The sequence below is a fragment of the Myotis nattereri genome (genome assembly GCF_964212035.1).
Source record: "Myotis nattereri genome assembly, chromosome: 3".
Lineage (NCBI taxonomy): Eukaryota > Metazoa > Chordata > Mammalia > Chiroptera > Vespertilionidae > Myotis > Myotis nattereri.
In genome coordinates, this window is record NC_138077.1 from 140,324,284 (window position 1) to 140,350,661 (window position 26,378).

The 26,378-nt window shown below is 38.7% G+C and overlaps 1 protein-coding gene across 3 annotated transcripts in view; it reads left to right on the plus strand.

Annotated features, from left to right (window-relative positions):
* Positions 1–26,378, plus strand: part of CDKAL1 (CDKAL1 threonylcarbamoyladenosine tRNA methylthiotransferase) — a gene marked incomplete at its 5' end in the record, with an annotated part of 671,369 nt that overhangs the window by 177,399 nt on the left and 467,592 nt on the right. For all 3 annotated transcript variants that reach the window (XM_081086812.1, XM_081086813.1, XM_081086811.1), the window contains one exon: positions 10,498–10,594. In XM_081086812.1, the coding sequence (XP_080942938.1) occupies positions 10,498–10,594 (97 nt within the window). The remainder of the gene's footprint in view (positions 1–10,497; positions 10,595–26,378) is intronic.

A 26,378-nucleotide genomic window follows, 5' to 3' on the forward strand; every position in this document is an offset into this window, starting at 1 on the left:
CTCTGAAATCAATAAAAATATATTTACAAATATATAGATATGTAGTACTTTGTTAATTAGTTCTGAGGTTAAAATGGTAACATCAACCTAATAAAGTTGATTTTCTGTGTGTGTGTGTGTTTGTGCACTTGTGAGCATTAATAACATATCGTTACTTAAAGGACTAATTGATAGATTAATTTTAGTAGAATTCAGACAAAAATCTTTAGAAGGAAATGGAGCTTTTAAATTAACCACAGATATGGGGTAGTCTTAATAATTTAAAAACCATCCCGAGAATAACATGCTTTGTACAGATGAAGTGAAATGGATAATTATATGGGATTATGTAGTTAAAGCCAACCAAGTTTTTTTCTCTTCAGCCTAAGTATATATAATTTTGACCCCAGGTATTTCATATTGCTTCATAGTGACTGTTAAATAATTATTAGTTTATTATATAAAAATTTCTTAATTGTGGCAGTCCTACGTATTGTTTTTCATGTATATCTACAGTCTTTTTGTTGTTGCTGTACCTTATGATGACAACAGTGAACATAGATGAGGCATTTTAAGCAGGTTTTTCTTTAATATGGGAGCTCATAGTTCCTTTTCATATGACTCTGTTTAGCTTTAATTTCTTCTTCATAATAGACAAGGGTAATAAGGTAGAAAACCTCTTTTTTGTTGTATATTATGATATATTATGGTTTGTTGAAGTTTTGTTACTAAATTGTGTCATTTGCTTGGTTGTTTCAGTTGATAACTTGAATAGATGCTAATGCGGTTGATGTTAATGTAATGAAGTTTATTTTTTGGCTGCCATTGCAAACAATAGAAACAGTCCTTCCCCCAAATGGTTTCTATTTTGTCGATTTATGTTGGCATTAGGGCATTTTCATAGAAGAATAGAGGGCAATGTGTTTCACTGATATTGCTTTTCTTTTTGGAACTAGGAGTGAACAGTAGTTCCAAGATTTGTCTGTGATCAGCTGTTTATTGCTGTTGCAAAAAACTTTTTTGCCCTCGGGAAGTTTAATGTTGCATTTGTGATAAATACCTTTTTGATCAGAGGTCAGGTTAATTATAACCAACAGCTCTATTACGTTTCTGAAGAAATGGACATAGACTTTGTTTTTAGGAATAAGTGCTAGAGGAGTGAAGGAGTTGAGAGGAAAATTATGTTTTTTTAAACACTAAGAAAATTATAAAGACTACGATAGTAATTCTTTTAAAAATATATATATTTTTATTGATTTCAGAGAGGAAGGGAGAGGGAGAGAGAGATAGAAACATCAATGATGAGAAGAATCATTGATCGGCTGCCTCCTGCACGATCCCCAGTGGAGCCTACAACCTGGGCATGTGTCCTTGACTGGAATCAAACCTTGACTGGGACCCTTCAGTCTGTAGGCCGGCACTCTATCCACTGAGACAGACTGGCCAGGGCCTTAAAAATTGTCTATATGATTGGTGAGAGTGAAAATCTTGTGATGACTTACCATAAAATTTAAATATAGATAAATGGTGTTGACACCAATCAAATATAGCTCCTCTGATTGGTTATCTAGAATTCTGTTGATGGATGAGGTAGATTCCTGTTTAATGGTGGCCTTATTACATTTTAAGAGACAAAAGCATGGCTTTTAATCACAACTGTAATGATTGATGTTATGTTCTGGTATTGGCTTTTGTTTCATTTATTAAATTTCTCTCTCTATATATTTTTAATGTGCCCTGAGATGTGTAGACCCTGAGAAGAAAGATTGATTTGTTGAGCACTTTGAAAAGGAATTAATCTGCTGAGGTGGATTCCCCATGGTCAAGAAGGGCCCACATTTTATAAATAATAAGAACCTAACAACCATTTGCTGACAGGGGCTTCTCATGTACTTTTGTTTATTGGTAAGAACCTTAGACTGAACTGTCTGCTTCCCATGCTATGACCTGCTCTTTTAAGCCTTCTGAGTACTTTTATAAGGGAGTTCCAACTTTTGTTTTTCAGCCAATGGACTAAGACCTGCTCCATCGAATCAGAACTACTCCATAACTACCAATCAGGATCCATAATGTTGGCCAATCAGGAATGTGTGATTTAGGTCAATCAGAAGTGATGATTTTGGATACCTCATTTACATAAAACAGACAATATTGGGAACTTAAGTGGGAACTTTCCCTATTAAAAGTGGCCTCCCCTTTGTCTCAGCAGAGCACAATTTAGTTTGCTACCTGAATCTGTGTCTCCTGGGCTGCACTTCTTTTGCTCAAATAAATGATTTCTTATTCTTTGTTATAATCTGAAATTAATTTTGGTTTATAAAGTGAATCATATCTAGGCATTGTCCTCAAGAAGCTTATCTTCTGGTAGGGAAGAGATGTCTATTGAAAGAACTGCAGTATTAACAGACAGTGGCATAAGAACAGTAGAGGTAATTTGGGACAGTGATTCAACAAGAGTATGTTAAACATGAGTGTTTTATACTGCCCTAAAATACAGATATTCTTTGTCCTTGCTCCTCCTATGAAACCTCTTGATCACATAGGAGTTATTGCTTGCTGAAACCCTGTTATGGCAGCTTTGAAGGAAATGAATCTGTTCTTGTTGCCTCTCTGTCCTCTAGCTGACAATTGCACGATCATGTAAATTAGCCAAGGAGATTACCCTTACAGACTCTTACCTTTTCCAGTTCTGAATGTCTTTTGCTTGGCCACTTCTTACCGTATTTTTTTTTAAATAACAAACTGCTTTTCTGTTATCCGCTCCAAGAGATCAGTTTTTATATTAATTAATGTCTCTTTGGGAAAGTGACTTTGAAAAAGATGTAAAACACTAAAAAATTTTGTTTAGAAACCTGTTATAAGTTAAGTGTTTATTTAAAACAACTCTTTATTCAGACTATTTAGCTAATTCTGAATTCTAAATTTGTCTGGGTCTCCCACCAGAAATAAGGTTGGGATCTAACAGTACTCCAGCTCAAATTTTATTCAGGATAGAGCCCAAGTATGCATTTTCCTTCAGAATGTTTTTCTCTTTAATTTTTTAGTTAAAAATTTTTTAGTTCAGAACTGAACAGTAAATTTTCCTCATTTGTTCCTCAAATCATAACATAGATTCATGTTGTAATTTAATTTTAGTGTTTCTTGGTGCATGTGATAATTAGAGTACAGTATAATGAGATGTGCAAATTGGATGGTGAATTGCATAAATGTAACAGCTGATCAGGTTGTCTCTTCTTAATGTCACTTTATTAAGGTCTGATATACTGATATACTCTTGAATTTCCTTTTCCCCCCCTTCATTTCTTTTTCCTTCCACTCTTTGTTCCTTGCTCTGTTGAGGTTATTATCTCCTAAAGTAGAGTATCAGGATAGTGATCTTAGGGGAGGTGAACTAATTACAGATTTTTGCTTTACATTTTATAGGGATATTCTTTATAATAGTGATTTATATCTCATAACTTTAGGTTAATTTTTATGTTAATCCTTTTAAGGAAGGGGTGTTTTACTTTAACAAGAAGGAAATGATTTATTCAAATGCTATGTGCTGTACAAGTCTTAAATGCAGTTTTAAATGTAGTGAGTTATCAAATGTACAGGGTCTGCTTTTCACTAATTTTTACTCATCTTACTTTGCCTTGGATCTGAAAGTGACATGAAAATACCAGTGAACCTTATACTTCATGATATAAGGGAGAGGAAAAAAACAACCTCTTTGTATGTATCCTCTTAGGTTCAACAATTGGGGCCTGGGAATCAAACTGATAAAACATGGATGATAGGAAAACAGAAAAAAACAACACACAGATTGAAGTAAGCATGGGAGTTCACAAAGAAATGTGACTCCAGTAGACAATTAGAATTTGGAAATCATACACCATTTTAATAAAGGGGATAAAGAATAGAGAAGACTTTAGACCAGTGGTTCTCAACCTTCTGGCCCTTTAAATACAGTTCCTCATGTTGTGACCCAACCATAAAATTATTTTCGTTGCTACTTCATAACTTTAATGTTGCTACTGTTTTGAATCATAATGTAAATATCTGATATGCAGGATGGTCTTAGGCGACCTCTGTGAAAGGGTTGTTTGACCGCCAAAGGGGTCGTGACCCCCAGGTTGAGAACCGCTGCTTTAGACAAAGGAAAGCGTTTGGGATTCTTGGGCAGGGGTGAGTTATGGGAAGGTGATTAGGACGTACATGGTAAATAAGGGTTGTGTAGTAGGGTTTGCTACACAGGTCAGAATTGTCTCTGGAGTAGTTGACTTTCTGGTACTGGAGAGGGAGGTAACTTTCCAAATAGAAATTTGTGTCCTGTGTTTAGCCAGATAGCAGAGGGGAGAGAGCTTTTTCCCCCTGAGTTGAGTCTGCTGTTTCTAAAATGCTTTCAGCTCAAAATAATCTTTATGTCAAAGTGGTGTATTTTAGGGTGGCATATTCTGGTGCCTTTCAGTGAGAACAGAAGATTCTACTAATCATTCATTGGAGTCTGTAGTGGTTTCCTCCCTATTCGAACTCAGAGCACTTATTTTCTTTTGCAGTATTTTATTTAAAAACATTAATATTAAGGTATGCTTTATAATGTATACAATATATGAGTATGAGTTACATATAATTGTATATGTTTTTGTATTTGGGTACATTTCCCTCTTTTTTTACTGGTGGGTGCCTTGATAAAGAGTTTGGTATCCACTAGTCTGTAAAATTACTTTTACTTATTAAGGAATTAACCATTTACTTACAGTGTATATTTATGCTGCTCTTCAAATTGCATATTTATTTTCTTAGCTTTTTCAGCTTCATGTGTATTCCTTGAAACACAAAGTCCTCTTTATATTTGATAGGTCTCTAAGTATATATTGTACACATAATAGGCACAGAATATTTTGTAAATAAATTTGTGAAAATCATATATAAGATGAAGTTGTTGATTGTCATCATTTATTCCAGAAATTTTTATAGATTTATTGCATAACATTAGAAATGGTGGCAGTAGATTGAGTTAAAATGTTAAATAACATGTTGAGAAGTAATAGCTGACACAAAAGAAAGAGAAGAATCAAAATTCTCTGCACTTGGTTCCCTTTGAAGCCGTGAGGCTAGCTAGGCCTACCTGGTGCTTTTTGCTGTTCCTTACTGTCTAACGAGCATGCAGGCACCAGTCCCCCATTTTGAGATTTCTGTAGGAGGTACTGCCATACCTCCTGTCTTTGGTCTCACCCCTTTCCGTCATCATTTATATTCCCTGTAGCTTCTTTTAAAAACTTTTTTATACTTCTCATTGAAATTCCCTTTCAAAAGTGAACCAACTTTCCTTAAATCCTTAACCTCTTCACAGAAGTCTACACCCTTGTCGTTTATACCACAATGAAACCGGGAGAAAAAGGTCTGTATGTCCTATTCTCAGCTGTTGTTTTTTCTTCTTAAAGTCACAGAATCCTTTCTTCAAACAAAACCATTCATAGACTCTTGGTCCACAGAGGAGATGAAAGCACAGGGACAGGATGCAATAGGGGAGAGGAGCAGGATGATGATGACTATTCTGGTCTCCCTTGCTCATCCTCCCCTGTGACCCTGATCTGGTTCCTTAGGGACCGCTTCTGGCATCAGGGTTACACAGCCCTGCTATCTGAGAAAGCCATCTCTCCTTCATAATCAGGTACCCTTGGGTCTCTTTATAGTAGTGCATGCTGGTTCTCCCACAGGGCTGTTCTCAGCATCCTTTATTACCTCCAGATCTCTCTTCTTCCCCTTTATGTAAAAACCTTGGTTCTAAGGCCCATATCTTCCATTTCTCACTGGACTGTGAACTCCTTGAGATCAGTGACTCTTTTTATTCTGTATGTGCGGGTGTGTGTGTGTGTGTGTGTGTGTGTGTGTGTGTATCTGGCATGTGGTGAGTGAATGAATGACAATGAAAAAACAAAATGCTGAATTATTGACTTTCTAATAGACAGTGATTTTTATAGGTGTAGCCAAGAACTTGTATTGGCAGTAAGCACAATCACGGAAACCTATTGAACCTTGGAATCAAATGGGAATTTCTTAAGTGGTTCTTATCTGTACTTTGGACTCCTCTTTTCTAGGTGCAATGACAACTACATTCTTTCTCCTCATGGGACATAAAATGTGCAATATGTTTTAGTTTTGTTGGTTAAAAGAATATTCAGTCTTATGAGTCTGAGATTATATTGTGCTCTAGTGCTTTGGATTTGAATGTCCCTAGACATCCCCAGTTACACATCTGAATGTATCTGCTTGGATTATTTTTTCAGATTAATAAATCCCATCAAGTCTTAGAGTGACTTTATTTTCAGTGTTTGGCAGCTCCCTGCCTAAGTCATTAGTCCTGACAGTAGTCGTAGCAGGACAGAGTTGTGTTGCCGCGACAAGCTATGTCCTCCTTGACTGGTTGCTTCAGAGTTTAGGAAGGGCATCATAGTTTTTGAAGTATATCACCGTCCCAGATCCTTAGTTGTTTTCTCTTGCATTATTTGCCAAGTTGTTTTTATGCATTTCACATGGCTACATGCCTACACACAAATAAACACTATAAATAGGTATCCTCTCACTTGAATATTTGAATGTAAACAGTAATCACATGCAGAGTAGTTAATATTCTGCTTGCTTTGTATGGCAGCAGACTGATTTGACCCTTTGTGGTGTTGCTGTGAGGAAGTTTTTATTAATATACATTTAGAAATTAAAAAGCAGATATATATTTTAAAACACCTTCATGAATGCAAATTTTGGTTAAAGACACATAATAATATTTTATGTAAATTAAATATCAATTTGCGGGAAAGAAATAAAGAATAAGAGAAATGAACACGGAGAAGCAGCATTTTCTCCCTCCCTGCTACATGCATAGTGTAGAGCACTAGGTTTTTCTATATATATGTACGAATTTCTTCTTTTTCTAGTAGACGATTATTTTGTTCACAAGGCATAGGAAAACAAGACTGTCAAATATTAAATTTTGTTTCTACTTTGAAGACCTTTAATATATTATAATATTTGTAAATGTCTATGCTATTTTAATCAAGAACTGTTTGTTCCAGTGTTTATTACACAATCAAACTCATTTGACATATGTTCTGAAATATAATAAAAACGTAATACTCAAGGGCCCAGTAGATACTAGGGACGCATCCTAGCTCCAGTACTAATTCCACAAAGTATGGAACTTTGGGGCTTGATCATTGCATCTTCTCGAATCTTAATTTCTCATTTGTTAAATAAGGAATGATATTGTCATCTTTATGTGTTTTCTACGATACTGTGAATTTTAAGATTCTGTATAAATTATTATTTGCATTTGGTGCTTGGCAGAAAAGAGGGGGAGATTTCCTTATGTTTTCTATATTGCTCAAGTTAATGCTCTAGACAAAGCTATGTCTTTTAATTTAGAAATATGTTTCAAGAAAATATTCATGATTATTTTGAACTAACTTTACATTCAATTTTCATTTTAATTAGCATGTCAAGGCTATCTAAAATGAAGACAAGGAAATTCATACTATTTAAAAATTTCTCAAGATATTATTTTTATCAACATTCATATTTTGAAAGATAAAGCTTTTATAAATATGCCTGTGCTGGATACATTTCTAAAGATTTTTTTTTAGGCTTTTATTAACCGTTGAACAGAACTCACTAAGCAAAAAGAATAGGATATAAAAAAGGAATGTTTAGAGGAAAAATACTCTGAGAAATTGCCTTAAAGCTTTTGCTACTTTATTGGGTCACATAAAGTGTGGCATTAAGATTTTGTAACTAGGGTGTGAATTTTGGCTTAGTCTGGTCTACTTTCTCATTTTAAAGCCGAATTTAGTAAAAGCATGAATAATATTTTAAATAAATTTCTTAGTCAAGCATCTCTGTTTTGAACTTTTCCTCTTTATTTCTGCTGTTCTGCTTACTTACTTAAAATCGTCTTTGGACTGTTTCATGCCTGGTCTGATGTTTATACTGTCACCAGAACATTTTCCTAGGGTGTTATATATTGGCTATCCTGTTTTCATATGTGGTACATACCTAACTACATAATGGTTACCTTGACGAAGTGCCATATAAATGCTAACCATGATTATTGTTGGTACCATATTATTGTTGGTGGTGATATTACCTCTTTTTTTGTTTTCCACACCAATATTTTTATCTTATAGAAATGTTTCCACCTCTCTAAACAACCTTAAAGCTTGGTACTCAAATGGATTCCGACGTTGGAATCTAAAATCTACCCCAAGTTTCACTCCTAGCCAGGTGACTTGCATTTCCAGAGACTTGATAGGCATTAGTGGATCCTCAGATTTAGTGTGTCCCATGTGAGTTTCTTACCTTCTATTCCAATTCTCAGCCAGCTTCTCCTGACAGCTAATGGCTGCATTTTTATTTCTTAGGCTAGGCTTCAGCAAACTCTGGCTTTTGGGCCAAATGTGACCTTCTGCTTGTTTTTGAAATGAAGTTTATTGGAACACAGACATACCCATTTATTTAAGTATTGTGTATGGCTGCTTTTGCTCTAATGGGGCAGAATTGAGTTGCAATAGAGATTTATGACCAGGAAAGCCTAAAAAGTATTTACTTTATGCCTTTTATAGAAAACTAGTGCCCTGGTGCACAGATTCGTGCACATTGAAAGGAAATTAATTAGAAGGTGGCAGGCAGGGTGGGACTGGGTGAGACAGGCCGGACATGCCCTGGAGCCAACCTCGCACCATCCATCCCTCCTCGGTGTCTGCAGAGTGAGTGGGGGTCCCTCCAGCAAGTGGAGTCCCTTGGCCTGGCCTGTGGGGATGGGTCGAAACTGGCTCTCTGATATCCCCCGAGGGGTCCTGGATTGCGAGAGGGAGGTTCTCGGGTGATGCACTCCAGAATCAGGCTCCCTCCTCTCTGGTTCTGAGGTGCATCACCTGAGAACCACTGCTGCCAAGTCACTGCAGCTTGGCAGCTCCTGTTTGAGCGTCTGCCCCCTGGTGGTCAGATGCTCATATTGCACATCATAGCTACCGGTTGGATGGTTGCTTAGCCTTTTGTATATATAGATGTTTGCTAACCCCTGCCTTAAACTCAAAACTTTAATTCTTTCTTGGGGTTTCCCAAGTAAATTTTAGCAAAAGAACTAATCTCCTTTTCTTTAATCATCTCCTCCTCCTTCTCTCTCCCCTCCCTCATCATCCCCCACCTCTTCCTCTCCCCTGTCTTCCTCTCTCTCTTCTCTCTCTCTCTCTCTCTCTCTCTCTCTCTCTCTCTCTCTCTCTCTCTCTCTCTCTCTCTCTCTCTCTCTCTCTCTCTCTCTCTCTCTCTCTCTCTCTCTCTCTCCTCTTTCACATGCATTCAGGTCTTCACATCCCTTTGCCAAGGGTATTTAACTAATTTCCCCACCTCCTTAAGAGTTTTCTCCATTGTCCACTAAATTAAATACTATCCATCCTCTTTCTTAAGGCTCCTTCTGCAATATACATCCCATTAGTCTCCCTTATACAGAAATCCTTTCTATAATGAAATACTTTCTCCTTTCTTTCTTCCTCCTTGTCTTTATCCATGATATAACTCCCGAAGTTTTCTCTGCCTCCATCCCCCCCCCCCAACTTCTGTTTCCCTTTAAACTTCACCCAGTTGTTTTGAGAAGCTTTTTTGCTGTCTTTTTCGAGGTGCACATTCTTTTCTCTCCATGATATATTGCGAGTACATCTTTTGTCACTAAGGGCATTTTATTTGATGTTGTGTTGCTTATGTCCTTTTATAACTCATCTATTGTAAACTGTAGGCTTATTGAATACAAGGCACATATTCCTTTTTACTCTATTTCCTTAAATACCATCATGTCTTAGATGTATATAATAATTAAGTAACTTATTCACTTTAGGAAGCAGGCTTTTTATTTGCATTTAATTATTGGTGACCTCACAGGCTTTCTTGGATGTTTGGCAATGATCTTCCGTGTAACAGCTGCAGTTCTTGTGGAAACCAGATGTTACTCCTTGTACAGTTTGTTAAAGTAAATGGAAAGATTTTTTTGTTTGATAAGGTATTTCACATTTATTACAAGAAAACTATTTGTGTGCAATGATGTGCTTGGTACTGATAAAAAGGGAAAACCAGGTGGTTGAAGCAGGCAATTATTTTCTTGGATATATGTTAAGCAATCTACAGAAGTCAGATCTTTTTGATTTTGTTAACAAGTTTTTTCAGGATTCCAAGTGGAAAAATTGTACCGAAGTACTCTAAGTTATTGAAATAAAACACTTATAGGTGCTGTTAAAATAGTATTTTATGTTCTGCCTATTCATTCATTCATTTAATCATTCTCTGAATACTTCCTATACTATCTCTTCTATGGTATGATAGACACATACAGAAGTCTTACTATGTTTTTTTTTAAACAGTTGTAAGAAAATCCAGTTTCATGCTAGACTGGCTTGTTATTATTTAGAGAATTTCATATGCATTACCATCAGTTTGCACGGGTATACCTATCAGCAAAGGAGTTCACACTGTCTTCTCTTCAATCTTTAGAAGAGCTCAAGAGGAGAACAAGAAGATAGTGCTGGCTGGATGTGTTCCTCAAGCCCAGCCGCGCCAGGACTACCTGCAAGGACTGAGTGTCATAGGGGTAAGCTTATACCTGATGGGGAAAAAGGAAAGTCTTATGTTGTTAAAACACGAAATAACATCATACTCTATTTTCTGTTTCTACTTTACTTACATGCTGTGTTATAGTTATGAGTGTCCTCAATATACTTCCCCGATTGCTTGAAATTTTGTCATATCTGTGTAACTTTTTCATCGTAGCACCAAAAACATATTCTAGATTATCTCATGAAACAAAAACAAAAACACACATACACATAAAACTAACAAAATAAATAAGTCATAGCATGGAATTTAAGTCCCTTAATAATAACCTGGTCTTTGCATGCCTGTTCCATATTACCATCCTATCTAATAAAAGAGAAACATGGTAATTAGCGTACATCTGCTACCCTTCCCATTGGCTAATCAGCGAGATATGCAAATTAACTGCCAGCCAAGATGGCGGCCGGCAGCCAGGCAGCTTGAAACTAACATGAGGCTTGCTTGCTTCAGTGACGGAGGAAACCAACGTTCCCCGCCTGCCTTGCTGGCCTCTGAGCTTGTAGTTTGATACATTGCTACAAATATGGAAGCTAAACAAAACCCCAGAAACCTGCTTACAGCCTGCCGGGATCTCAGAGCTGGAGTTGATACAGAGTTTCGATTATAGAACCAAAAAAAACCAGATACCTGCTTTAAGCAGCAGAGGCCTCAGAGCTGGAGCCAGAGCTAAAGCTGGCCCAGAATAAAAAAGAAAAAGAAAAAAAGGAGCAGTTGGGAGCTTTAGTCACCCGCCAGCCTGAAAACAGCCCTCAGCCCCTCACCCAGGCTGGCCAGGCACCAAAGCGGGACCCCCACCCTGATCCAGGACACCCTTCAGGGCAAACGAGCCGACCCCACCCATGCAACAGGCCTCTATCCTATATAGTAAAAGGGTAATATGCCTCCCAGCACCGGGATCAGCATGACAAGGGGCAGCGCCCAAACGCCCTGATCAGCTCTGCTCTGTGCCTGATAAGGGGGAGCTCCCCAACCCCCTGATCACCCTGCAGCTCTGTGTGTGACAGGGTGCGGCGCCCCAACCCCCTGATCGGCCCTGCTCTGTGTGTGACAGGGGAAGGCGCGCCAGCCCCCTAATCAGCCCTGCTCTGTGCCTGATAGGGGGGAGCTCCCCAACCCCCTGATCGCCCTGTGGCTTTGTGTGTTACAGGGGGCGGGGCCACAACCTCCCTATCCGCCCTGCTCTGTTCCTGACAGGGGAAGGCGCCCCAACCCCCTGATCAACCCTGCTCTGTGCCTGATAGGGGGGAGCTCCCCAACCCACTGATCGCCCTGCGGCTCTGTGTGTGACAGGGTGTGGCGCCCCAACCCCATGATCGGCCCTGCTCTGTGTGTGACAGGGTGCGGCGCCCCAACACCCCCCTCCCCCCCATGGCCCTGCTCTGTGGGTGACGGGGTAGAGCCATAACCTCCCTATTGGCCCGGCCCTGAGTGTGAGAGTGGCGGCGCCCCAACCCCCGGATCGGCCCTGCTCTGTGGGTGATAGAGGGCGACGCCCCAACCGCCCCCCACGGGCCCTGCTCTGTGTGTGACGGGGTAGAGCCATAACCTCCCCATCGGTCCTGCCCCGAGTGTGACAGGGTACGGCGCCCCAACTTCCTGATCGACCTTGCTCTGTGCGTGACAGGGGGAGCTCCCCAACCCCCTGATCGGCTCTGCTCTGTGCGTGACAGGGTACGGAGCCCCAACCCCCCTGATGGGCTATGCTCTTTGAGTGACAAGGGGCAGCGCCCCAACCCCCTGATTGGCCCTGCTTTGTGCGTGACAGGGGGTGGCGCCGCTACCTGCCCATTGACCCTGCCTTGAGTGTGACAGGGGGCGTTGCCCCAACCCCCCAATCAGCCCTACCCTGAGCGTAACTGAGGGTGGCATCGCAACCTCCCGATCCGCCCTGCTCTGTGCATGACAGGGGGAGGCGCCCCAACTCCCCAATCGGCCCTGCTCTGAGCCCGATCAGGGGCTGCACCTAGGGATTGGGCCTGCCCTCTGCCACCCGGGAGCAGGCCTAATCCAGCAGGGCATTATCTCCCGAGGGGTCCCAGACTGCGAGAGGGCACAGGCTGGGCTGAGGGAGCCCCCCCACCCCCCTGAGTGCACAAATTTTTGTGCACCGGGCCTCTAGTATCATTATAATTTTCTAACCCCACTAAATGACTTTTCATCTCCCAGTATATCTGGGTACACCTACTGCATTATTTGGAATGCCCCACTTCCCTTCAGTCACCCTCCGGAAGTCTTGGCTTCAACATTACCATTCTGTCAAGGCTTAGCTGACAATTCTGTGCAGTCCTTGATAACCCTGTGTTGGGGCTCCCTTTGTTTACTGTGCAGTTACTTGCCATTTGCTCTCTGGCCTTTTGCAGAGTTGTGATTTTGGGGTTAATAACATACATGATTTTTTGATTAAAGCATACCTCTCTTTTTAAATTATTAGCTTCATGAAGACAGCTGTTCAATTTTTGTTTTAAAACCGTCACGTGTTTCTTCAGCTTTCCCATGATGCCTGACATGCGGTGGACCCTCTGTAAACGTTGGGCGACTGACTGACTGAATGAAGGAGTCTTTCCTTGTACTTGTGTTGTTGGCATACTTTTCCCCCTGTTGGGCAGTCAGTTTGGGAACCGGAAGATTGCTACCTACTATCTCTTATTCTTGTGGCTATCGCCATTCACAGGATGCCCATCAGTCACTATTTGTTGACCATGTGGTGGTGGTTCATCTTTCCGTCATTCAGTGTCCTCATCAATGAACTTTTACAGTCTTTTTTTTTTTTTCAAATATATTCTATTGATTTTTTTACAGAGAGGAAGGGAGAGAGATAGAGAGTTAGAAACATCGATGAGAGAGAAACATCGATCAGCTGCCTCCTGCACATCTCCTACTGGGGACGTGCCCGCAACCCAGGTACATGCCCTTGACCGGAATCGAACCTGGGACCTTTCAGTCCGCAGGCCGACGCTCCATCCACTGAGCCAAACCGGTTTCGGCAACTTTTACAGTCTTTAGGTTTCAAAAAACATAAAAAATATTGTATGTTCGTAGAAAAAATTTATATGAATAATTGTCACCTGAATTGAGTTTTATTGTTTTTTTCCTGATTTGATGTACCAATGACAGGTTCTTATACTGTATTCTTAGTGTAATAAACTTGTTTTTTGCTGTGAGGTCCTTGCCCCACTAGCAGATTTAATAATCTTTGAGCAAACATTCTCATGTTAAACAAACAGAACCTGAATGTTTGGGAACTTAGTTTGTTTTCATCATTTGTCTGTTTACATTTTGATTTCTCTTGGTTTAAGGATTGAAATGAATATGGACTCTGGAGTTATCTTTTCATGTCTGTCTAACTTTCTTCGTAAACATAATCCTGCTGTGTTAGGGAAATAGGAAACTAGTTAGAATTTTGTTTTAGAGATGGAATGTGGTAAAAGCTTGGGATTCATCTTAGATTTCATCTCAAGGAATTAAGTTACCAGAATAGTAGAATTTCTTTCGTATGGCAAAAGCCTCTTCTCTATGTACATATGGTAACGTTTTCCTTAACTCCATTGTGTGCAGTAAAGAGCTTAGTGTCTGTTAGGAGGCAGGGGAGATTCTCAAGATAGTGCTGTTAATGTGGAAGACGATTTTCAGGGATAATGTAAACCCATGGCTGTAACAGCTAAACTTTGTTTTTCTATTTAATCTAGCACCCTCTTTGTTCTGTCACCTGGTCTTATTGTATTACCTTTAAACTTCCTTAGATTTATTTTATTTGGCTCCTTTATAATTGGAAAAATAACTTAAGAACACATGTTTTAAAAAGTGAATAGAAAGAAAATCCATAACTCCATCACCCTAACACAATAATTATAACCTTGCTTATCCTCTTCAGACTTCTAATATTTGCATATTTTAGTTAATTATAATCTCCAAACTATTTTTCTTATTTTCCACAAGCTTTTATTCCAGGAGGTTTTTAAACTAGTTTAAATTCTTCATTACTATTCTATTCAAGGATATATCATAATATACTTAATTATTCTTAATTTTTGGATGTCAGTATTTTCTGGTGTTTAGGAAATATACATCACACATTAATACTCACAAAGGGGTTTTTATTTTAGATTAAAATCAGTGTATTTTGAAAAGTCTCCAAAAGCTGAATCACACTATCAATAGAAATGGTTCACAGTTTAATTTTATTTTTAGTATTTATTATTATTTAACTATAAGATTATTCTTTGTCAACGTCGTTTTATAGAGCATGTAATAGCAATATGACACATCTATCATAACTGACTCTATATAAAAATTATGTCCACAGAACCAAAAATTTCAGGGCAAAAAATCTGGAATAGGAAACCAAAATAATCTAAAATTGGTATTTATAGAGACTGTTTCTGAATAGAATGTTAGAATTGTTATAAAATCAGAAACCTTCTGAAATAAAATGAGCTACATTGAAATAAAAAAAATGAGTTATATTGGTTTATACAAAGGAAAAACAATTCTGAAGTGTGAAAAAATATGAAGATGTTTAAATTCAGTGATTTCGGAAACTATTTCTAGGAGAGTGTTTGGAATTGTATTGCACGTTTGATTTACAGACTGGATGAAAACTGTTATTCCTTCATAGAATTTCCCTCACAGAATTTCTGTGATAGAGGGTGTTAATAGAGGAGGAAGGAAGAACAGCTGTAACTGCGTTCTGTGCTTTCCCCTCCTGCTGGGATTTGTCTCTGTCACCCCACAATTCAGGGAGGATGTGTCAGTTCTGCTGACCAAGTGATTGAAATAAAAAGCTGCCTTTAGGTGGGCATCAGTGGGAGAGCAAGCTACTTATTGCACACCTGCGTTAAAAAGACATACTATCCCATGTTTGCAAATGCTCATAGCATTTGAGAAGAGATTTGATAAGTAAGGAAGATACCATTGTAACATGTTAATTTCCATCAATATCAGCCTTTAGAAATGAGGCATTTAATTTGTTTTCATAATCAGAGATAGCAATATGGTAAGGGCACATAATAATTGGTGATTTGACTCCTGGGCCTTTTTCATTATCTGTCTTGCTGCCTCCTGAAACTATCTAGTTGTGATTAATATTATTTGTGTGGTGGTGCCCGGAAAGGAAATGGAAGTAAAACCTATCAACTTCTAGGTCCAGACCTGGCTTTGGTGGCAGTAACCTTCTGACATCCTAGAGCACAGAGCTGTCTAATTTTTTTTCACATTGGGAGAGGAGAAAGAAAAGAGAAAAACTGAAGCAGTTTCCTAGAATGATTAAATGAATTTTTTATTTTTCTGTCTAAAATGTATGTATTTGTAGGTAACCGATCAAGATCTTTTAAATTTTTTCACTTTTGGAACATTTTACCTTACAGTGAAAAATTTTATTTCTCTTTTGGCAGATAGTTATGGTTAGCTATCCACCTTGAGTTTTCATGCAGTGTCATCTTTTTCCTATTATTTTCTACTAGGGACCCAGTGCATGAATTCGTGCACCTTGAAAGGAACTGTGGGCCGCGAGGCTGCAGTGGGCACAGGGGCGGGTCTCGGCCCATCCTCTGTGCCCCTGCCTGGCCCCTCCTGCCCTGGCCCCTGGTCCCCTGTCTGCTGGCAGCCCTGCTCCCGCCGCCGCTGCTCCCACGCGCTGACTGCCAGCCCAGCTCGCACCCGCTGATAGTGCAGAGCGATTGGGGCCGAAGCCAGTAGCAGGTGCGAGCAGGGCCGGCACCGTCAGTGCATGCGAGCCATGGCTGCTGTCCGATCGCCCCTCAGGAGCAGGGGGAGATGGAGAAGGCCTGAGCGGAGATTGGGAACGGCGGGTGCCAGTAGCGGGTGTGAGCAGGGCCGGTGCCAGCAGCAGGTGCGAGGGCCGGGCGGGACTGTGGCACGCAGGAGCAAAGAATTTTCAGTAACCACCAGAGGCTTGTCCTGATGACAGCGACCAGTTCCCTGCCTTTGTCTGGTGCCCCTGCTCACCTGCTCCACCATCCCGCCGTGGCCGAGGCCCGCAATTTTCTGCACTCTGCTGCCTGCTGCTGATGCCCGCCATATTCCGTGCGGGCCCCTTAGTGGTCAGTGCACATTATAGTGGTTTGTTTGGTTGTTCCACTGTTTGGTCTATTTGCATATTAGGGTTTTTATATATAAAGATTATGTTTAAATTGGCTACTGGTGTCTAACTGTAGGTAGTAATGTCATGATCTTGTGACTGTACCTATTGAATATTCCTCTCCTTCTCTTCAGCTCATTTGTTGGCAGGAAAGTTTCTTTTAAAACAACCAGAAAGCAATTGTTCTCTGATAAAGTCTGGTAGAAAAAAAAATAGTAGATTTCAGGACTCAGAAAGTTTGGCTTCAGATACTGGGGCTGCTGTATCTTCTTATTTCCATTCAGAAGTATGTACTGAGTGCTTACTATGTGCAAGGTACTGTTCCGGGTGGTAGGAATGCAGCAGTCTGTAAAATCAGAGATCCCTGTCTTCATAGAGCTTACATTCCAGTTTTGGGAGAGACATCTGGTTTGAGCCTAGATTATTTCCAGCCTCCTAGAGAATGTGGTGGGATGGCCCTAGACCACAGGGAGATTGATTAATTGGGAAATTCTCAGCAAGGCTCTGATGGAAATACAGTTTGTGTTCATTGGTCAGGAGTTGTGTTCAGGATATATGGGCAAAATAGTATTTATTCTCTTGAGTTTTTCTTAAGCTATTTCTCAATTATTGCAGTGGCCTGTATTAATAGGCATGACATTTATTAGGATGGTGGGGTTTTTACTATTACAGGAAAGCATGTTTACAAAACCTGTACATTTTGTATAAATGTCTCTGTGCTAATAAACAAGGACTGCATTTGAACTTGATCTTGGTATTGATTCATTAGGATTATTTTTGTAGTAATTGTATAATTTCTCTAGAAATCCTAAATAAATTGCAAATTAATGCACATGCTGTAATATTCTAAAACATGCAGTTCACAGCAGAATATACGATGTTGAAAATTTGTAACTGTCAAAACTTCCTGATGTGCAATCTGTGAGCCCTGCAAGCAGGTGCATTTTCTTTGGAGAGCTGAAGAAAAATGTGGCTTAACGCAGGTGTCTGTTTATCTCAGGGCCTCTAACTCGGTTATTTGCAGTGGTTTAAACATCTTTGCAGGAATGCTGCTCTGATACTGAAAAATCAAGCAGCATGATGACCATTTCAAATGTAAACACTTTATTTTGAAATTTTTATGTATAATTATAAGTATAATTAAAGCAGCATTTGAAAGAGGCTATATTTGAGAAATTTTCTGTTATATACCATATTGTAAAAGTGAAACAATGTCACAATAATAGTGGCATTGATATTGAGTGCAAAGCTTGAGAAACAGGGCCGTTCCTGGTTTTCATGACTTCATGTCTCCTAATATCTTCTTTTCATATTATGTTTGTTTTTAACTTGTTATAAAAAATGCAATATCATAACAGAATGACATATACATTTAAAAGCCCATTCATGTTTATATCTGTTATCTTTTTAAAGGCCTCTTCTAATGCATCTACCTATATGTGTACACATTTTTCACCTATTGAATTATAAAAAGAGTAGTTAAATTGAATTCAGAAGCTAGATTACATAGGTTCATATCCCTTCTGCACTACTTACTAGCTGTTTGTCCTTGTATAAGTTACTTATCCTCTCTGTGCCTTAGTTTCCTCATTTGTAGAATGAAGACAATAATAGAACCTGAATTTTGTAAGGGTTAAATGAGGTAATATCTGTAATGTGGTTAGCATGCATAGTTAAATGGTTCAGTATTAGCTTTTTAAAAAACACTGATTCATGTACAAGTAGAATTGAGCATGGGGATGAAGCTATGTGGAATCCACTCTGTGCCTAGAATGAAACTATTTTCTAGAGAAATAGAGCTGAATAAAACATATCTGAGTGGTGGTTTGATGAATGGAGAAAGGGCTTTTGAGCAGCAACATCAGCTTGTCTAAGGAAAACCTTGGGTGTTTAGGAATGCCTGGAAGGGAGAAGCAGTGTAACGTGAAGGCAGTCGTTGTAAGAGGCCTAGTTTGGAGCTGTGCAGTGAGTGAGAGAGAAGTGCAGGTGAGGAGGTGGAGTTCACATTCAGTGTAATGCTTAACTCAGACTCAACAGGTGGGTGAAGGACTGGGTGGGGTTAGAAATGGTGTAATCTAGCAGTTATTTCTGTATGCCATTTGTTAACTGTTAATTATTTTCTTATAAGTTATTGATAGTCATCTATTTTCTTATTTTAAGTCAGATTTATTGAGCTATGATTAGCATACTGTGAATTTACCTGCAATGAATTTTAACAAATGCATACTGTTGTGTAAGTACCACCCAAATTAAGATCTAGAACATTTCCCTTGCCCTGGAAAGTTCTATTGTGTTCTTTTGTACTCAGTCCCATCCCCCGACCAAACACACATACCCACAGTCCTCAGCAGTGACTGTTCTGATTTCTGTCCTTGTAGTTTTGCCTCTTTCAGAATGTCATATAGATGGAATTGTATATTACCTGTTTCTTGCTTTTTTTCAGTTAGCATACATAGTGCAGTCAATATCCATCCATGTTGTTGTAATTGTTAATCACCACTTTTTATTGCCGAGGATTATTTCACTTTGTGATGAACCACAGTTTGTTCATCTGTTCACCAGTTGGTGGAAATTTGTGTTGTTTCTGGTTTTTGGCTATTAAAAATAAAGCTCCTATAAACATTCATAGATAGGTCTTTGTGTGGGTATGTTTGCATTACCTTGAGTAAATCCTAGAAATGGCATTTTATGGTCACATAGTAAGCATCTGCTCAGCCTTTTTTTTTTTTTTTTTTTTTTTTGTGTTTGTTAAGCCTCACCTGAGGATATTTTTTTTCCATTGAATTTTATAGAGTGGAAGGGAAGGGTAGAAAAGAGAGAAGCATCCGTGTGAGAGAGACACATCAATTGGTTGCATCCTGCACGCACCCCTACTGGGGCCAGGGATCAAGCCTGCAACCGAGGTATGTGCCCTTGACGGAATTGAACCTGAGACCTTTCAGTCCAGGGCTGACGCTCTAACCCAGGGGTGGGCAAACTTTTTGACTCGAGGGCCACAATGGGCTCTTAAACTGGACCGGAAGGCCGGAACAAAAGCATGGATGGAGTGTTGTGTGAACTAATATAAATTCAAAGTAAACATCATTACATAAAAGGGTATGGTCTTTTTTTTTTTTTAGTTTTATTCATTTCAAACGGGCCGGATCTGGCCTGTGGGCTGTAGTTTGCCCACGGCTGCTCTAACCACTGAGAAAAACCAGCTAGCGCCATCTGCTTAACCTTTTAAGGAACTGCTGAAGTATTTCCACCAGCAATTCCACTTTCTTCACATTCTCACCAAAATTTGGTATTGCCAGTTTTTCAGTGTTAGCAGTTGTACTGAGTATGTAGTGGTCTGAATTTGCTTTTCTCTGTTGACTAGTGCTGTTGAGCATATTGTGTGATTATCTGTCATCCATGTCTTTGGTAAAATGTTCAAGTCTTTTACTACTCCCCTCCCGCCCCCCCATTTTGGAACTTGAGTTAGGAAACTTTCTTAGGTAGGACACACACACAAACATGAAACCATTTCGGAGAACATGAAATAAAAGAAATTAATAAATTGGACTTCATCAAAATGACACAAGTTTGCCTCTCAGAAGATGCTATTAAGAAAAACAAAAGACAAGCTATGGACTGGGAGAAAATATTTGCAAAACACAGAACTCCTAAAGGGGTTTGTATACAGAATATATAAGGGACTTCTACAACTCAACAGTAGAAAAATCAGTCTATTTCAACTTGAAGAAAGATTTGTCTGTCTTTTTATCAACGTTTTTCATTGTCTTTCAAATTTTTGGTATAGTAGAAAGCCTGAATATTTTGTCGGGGATTAAGTGGGTAATTTCTTTTGTGGTTTCAAAACTTAAAAGTTATATTCCCAGGATCTAGGAACGGTCTGATAAAGTATCCTATTCCTCTAAATCTGTTTTTAAAAACTGTTTTTTAAAGAATGGAAATGATTTATTTAACTCTTCAATCTACTTGCAGTTTACTATGAAGGACACTTACAGGCTCTATAAAGCCAGAGATTTTTCTTTGCTGTTATTTTACATTTTTACATTACTTTCTATACTCAGTACACTGTCTGACTCAATAATTGTTGAGTAAATGTTTGTTAAATATAATGTATGCATACATTTTACTTAATTTTTCCATATTGTTCCTAGCTATTCCAGCAGCATTTGTTTTTTAATTTTTCTTTTCCCTCTTTTATGATGCTAACTACCATGAGTTTGTTTGTTAATTGGTATATTATTTTTGTAAGCCCCGTAACAAATTACCATAAACACAGTTGTTTAGAACAACACATATTTTGGAGATCACAAGTTGGACATGGGTTTTACTGGACTAAAGTCAAGACAGTGATCCATTCTTTCCTGGATGCTCTAGGGGAGAGTCCTTGTTCTTTCCTTTTCCAGCTTTTAGAGGCCATTCACATTCTTTGACTTGTGGCCCCCTCCCAACCTAAGGGAACAATGCCATCCCTCAGCCTTTAAGGACTCCTGGGAATAGATGTGGCCCATTGGATAATCTAGTGATCTCATCGTCTCAAGGTTCTTAGTTACACCTGAAAAATCCATTTGCCATGTCAGGTAACATATTCACTGTTTCTGAGGTTAGGACATCTGAACATTATTCTGCCTGCTACATATAGTGTGCTTATTAGTTGACTAGAGGCTTGGTGCACAAAATTTGTGCACTTGGCGGCGGGGGCGGGGGGGTGGTCCCTCCGCCTGGACTGTGCCCTCTCGCAGTCCAGGAGCCCTTGGAGGATGTCTGAGGTTCCCGCCACTGCCGCTGCACTCGCTAGCCGTGAGCCCAACTTCTGGCTGAACGGTGCTCCTCCTGTGGGAATGCACTGACCACCAGGGGGCAGCTCCTGCGTTGAGCGTCTGCCCCCTGGTGGTCAGTGCGCATGATAGAGACTGGTCGTTCTGCTGTTCGGTTGATTTGCATATTAGCCTTTTATTATATAGGATGTTTTACATCTCTCATGTATATTTCTGTTTTAGTTCTAATATTACTGTTTTTAACTTTAGTATCACTTCAAAAATAACTTTTACTTTATAGCATGCTCTATTATGAAATATGATAATATTTTGGTGTTCCAAATATTGTTTCTTTATATAATTGAGTTTAGCATGTTGAATTTTCTTATGTTTAAAGATTTTTTTCCCACTATAGAAAGTTTTGTAAGTATTTTAATTAGATTTATGAGAAAGAAGTTCCTGGTACTGATACTCATTTTGCTGGCATCATCTAGCCTGGCCTCATCTTTCAATTAGTAATTTTTATCTCTTACTAAGTGTTAGTCACTCACTGGTACCATTCAGAGAGAAAATATGCTTTTAGCCGTGTGTGGAATGTACTGTCATATAATTTTTGATGAAAGGCTGTTTCTACTATTGGGGAAGCATTTTTCTCAGAGGAGAGATGGAAGAAGATGAAAGGAGATGAGAAAGTTATGTTCAAAGACTTAAACCCCATGCAGCATAGTATCAAGTGCTCTTTTGTTTAGCTCATTAGCAAATTGTTCACAGACTTGTGAATTCAGGAAATCTTTCACCTAGTAGAGTTAAAGATATTGTTAGTTTGGTGACTGCTATGGATTTCCCCAAATTGAAGAGATGTGGAAATCGAGCTCTCTTCCAATACTAGTAAAATATCATTTTTAGAGGTAAGGACTTTTCTTAACAGCTTGGAGAAAAATTTTTGGAGAGAAATTTTTAGAGAGAAAAATATTTTTATGGAGATGCCAGTACTGAACTTTAACCTGTTAGAATCAGCCGTGGGCAAACTACGGCCCGCGGGCTGGATCCGGCCCCTTTGAAATGAATAAAACTATTGAAAAAAAAGACCGTATCCTTTTATGTAATGATGTTTACTTTGAATTTATATTAGTTCACACAACACTCTATCCATGCTTTTGTTCCGGCCCTCCGGTCCAGTTTAAGAACCCATTGTGGCCCTCGAGTCAAAAAGTTTGCCCACCCCTGTGTTAGATGCTGATTATTGGATCAATCTTTCATTATTGTAAAAGTGAAAAATTTGAACAAACACATGATAGAAAAGGCTCTTTATGTGTATTGTTCTTATAGAAAAAGAAACTTTTTTTTAAAGGTTGTTAGAGTTTTTAGGTAGTTTTAAAGTTTTGATCTGATACTTCTTAATTAGAATGATGTCAGGTTGCCTTAATTTATTTATATATAATCAAAATTAAGAGAGCTAATGAGAAAGTTCCTTTGCATCTAGGTTTATGTGTATATTTAATGTAGATATACTCTTACTTGTGGAAGGATTTGAGATGTCTTGGGATACAATCAAGGGATAGTAAAACCCCAATTTGATTCAGGTAAGTATAAAAAGACTCACACCAGGCAACAGAGAAATGTGGATAAAGAGTAGTCTCTGCACATTTTCCATAGGATTAGCCACAGCAATGCTTTTAAGATTGTTCTTTAACCCTCTGGTGACTTCCTTTTGTTAGTAGAATAAAATCTAAAATGCATAGCATAAACTACAAGGTCTCATATACAGGGGGTGGGCAAAAGTAGGTCTGCAGTTGTTCATATGAAAAACAATATAATACAAGAATCAATTACACAAGAATAAAGTCTGTGTTTCACATACAACTAAAACCTACTTTTGCCCACCCCTGATATCTTCCCTTAATTGTTTGACTCCATCTCCTTCCATTCTGCAGTGACTGTTCTGATTTCTCACTTCCCATCATTTCTCTTTTATGTGTTCTTCCCCCTGGAGGTACATGTTGATGCTTCTGTCTTAGGGTCCCAGTCTTAGGATTAATGCTACCTACTCCGAGGTTTACCTGGACCACTATTGCAAAATGGCTCTCTCCACCTCCTGCCACACCCAGACTTTTTTTTCCCCTTTTTTAAAAGTTATTTTTTTTCTTCATAGCCTCTGTCATGATAGGATATGAACATTTTCAATTATTTACATGTTTGTCTCCATGATTAAAATATAAGTTCTATGAAGCATGGATGTGGTATTTTTCGTCATTCTATCCCCAATTCCTAGAACAGTTGGTGGTTAATAGATATTTGTCAAGGGAATGCATGCATGCCAGTGGTGATGTGTCGGGGAGAGTTTGGGGGAATAGTTGTTGCCTGGGTCTCTTGAAAGTCCAGGTTCATTGGCTAGCATTCTGTGATCATTTAGTATTGGCCTTCATATATATAGGAAAATGGAGATTCATGAAATGTGTCATGTATGTGCCATTCCTGGATGATATCTACTAGGCAAGAATTGAGTTGGATATTCCTGCACTTCAGTTCCCTAAGCCTCAGGAGTACGGTAATGGTTAGCCTAGGAATGTTCTGAGGGTTAATGAGATAGTGCATGTGTTGTGTTATCACAGAGCCTAGGACATAATAATTGCTTAAGAAATGTTAGCTATCACTGTGTTATTGCCAGTCATCAACTTATCTAGCTACTGGTTGTTCAGACAAAAAGATACTTCAAGTATACTAGTATACTAAAGCAGAACCTCTGCAGAATAGTATCAGTTTGCTCCCTGACTGACCTTTTTTATTAGCCAACTTGGCAAAATTGTTCTTGGGATATGTATTACTTCGTAGGGCTGCCATAACAAAGAACCACAAACTGGGGGCCAATTTAGCCATACTCCAGAGCTCCACTTTCCAGTGTGGTTATCAGTAGCCACACATGACTATTTAAATTAATTAAAGTTAAAATTTAGTTCCTCAGTCACAGTAGCCACATTTCAAATACCCAGTCAGTGTGGCTACCATGTTGGACAACACATATAATCATTTCCATCACCATAGAAAATTCTTTTTGATAGCACTGCTCTAAACAATAGGGAATTTCTGAATAGCACCTTTATTTGCTTTAGATGACTTTCTATAGGTTTGTTTCTTCAATATATGTTTAGTTCTAAATGTGGAATGGTTCATAATAGCTGAATAAAATATTTTTATGGATTTCTTTTAAAAGTTCTATAGCAGAATGACTCATTATTATTATTCATGAATTGTTTATTCACCAACTCCTTTTTTCATTGTGGAGAACATATGGAGTCAGTAATAGAACATACTGCGTGTCTTTTTTTCTGTATATTTATAACTAAGTGCCTGGAGGACACAAGATACTGTTTTATTTATTTTATTTGAATTATATGCCAGAGACTAAGCTCTTGTGTATTGAGGGCTACAATTTATAGTATTAATTAAGAACAGCTTTTTCTCGTATTCCCAGAAAGTATTCAATGTATTCTTCTTTACTGTATGTGAATCTGGACTTTATTCTTTCTCTCATGATTGTTTTATCTTCTCTACTTGTCTCTTATCCCATGCTTTTTATTTTGGTTCCTAACTTCTCCCTTTTCCATTTAACTCCCACTCTTCTCTGTCTTTTCTGTCTCCCCTTCTTTTTTTCCTCCCTATCATCCATTCCTCCAATTTCATCCTTACAAAAATGGAAATAACACAACATTTTCAGAAAATGCTTGTTTGTAATCAAATACTTTAAAATATTTTCCTTCAAATTTGGTAGATCCTTATTTTTAAAGGAGCAGTGGTTCTCAACCTGTGGGTTGCGACCCCTTTTGGGGTCGAACGACTCTTTCACAGGGGTCGCCTAAGACCATTGGAAAACACATATCTAATTACATATTGTTTTTGTGATTAATCACTATGCTTTAATTATGTTCTATTTATAACAATGAAAATACATCCTGCAAATCAGATATTTACATTATGATTCATCACAGTAGCAAAATTACAGTTATGAAGTAGCAACGAAAATAATTTTATGGTTGGGGGTCACCACAACATGAGGAACTATATTAAAGGGTCATGGCATTAGGAAGGTTGAGAACCACTGTTTTAGAGCTTCCTCATATCACCCAGTGATTAAATAATTACGTGTGGCCAGTATTTATTTTTCTGCCACAAAGGCAAATGTAATCAATTACTTTTACTGGTATAAATCAGAGGTTATATTTTGAGCTGTATACATTCATGCAAATTCTATGAGACCATCTGAGTGAAAGGAAACCTCTGTTAGACATGCAAATGTATTTCACTTAAAAACTTTTTTTATTTTGACGTAAATTTATATTCACAGAAAAGCTGCAAAAATAATTACCATATACTCATTATCCAGATTCCCCAAATGCTAATTATTTTTTAATTAAAAATTTTTTAAATTAGTTAAGGCATTACAAATGTGTCCTTATCCCCCACATTAACCCTCAACCTTCCCCCCCCCCCACACACTCATGCTCCCATCCCCCTGTTGCCCATGTCCATTGGTTTGGCTTATATGCATGTATACAAGTCCTTCGGTTGATCTCTTCCCCTTACCCTCTCCCTCCCCTACTTTCCTTCTGGGGATTGATAGCCTGATCCCTGTTTCTCAGTATTTGGATCTGTCCCTTTTCATCAGTCTATGTTGTTCTCTATAATCCACAAATGAGTGAGATCATGTAGTATTTATCTTTCTCTGACTGGCTTATTTCACTTAGCATAATGCTCTCCAGTTTCATCCATGCTGTTGCAAAAGGCAAGAGTTCTTTTTTTTTTTTTTTTTTTACCGCAGCATAGTATTCCATTGTGTAGATGTACCACAGTTTTCTGATCCACTCATCTGCTGATGGGCACTTAGGCTTTTTCCAGATCTTAGCTATGGTGAATTG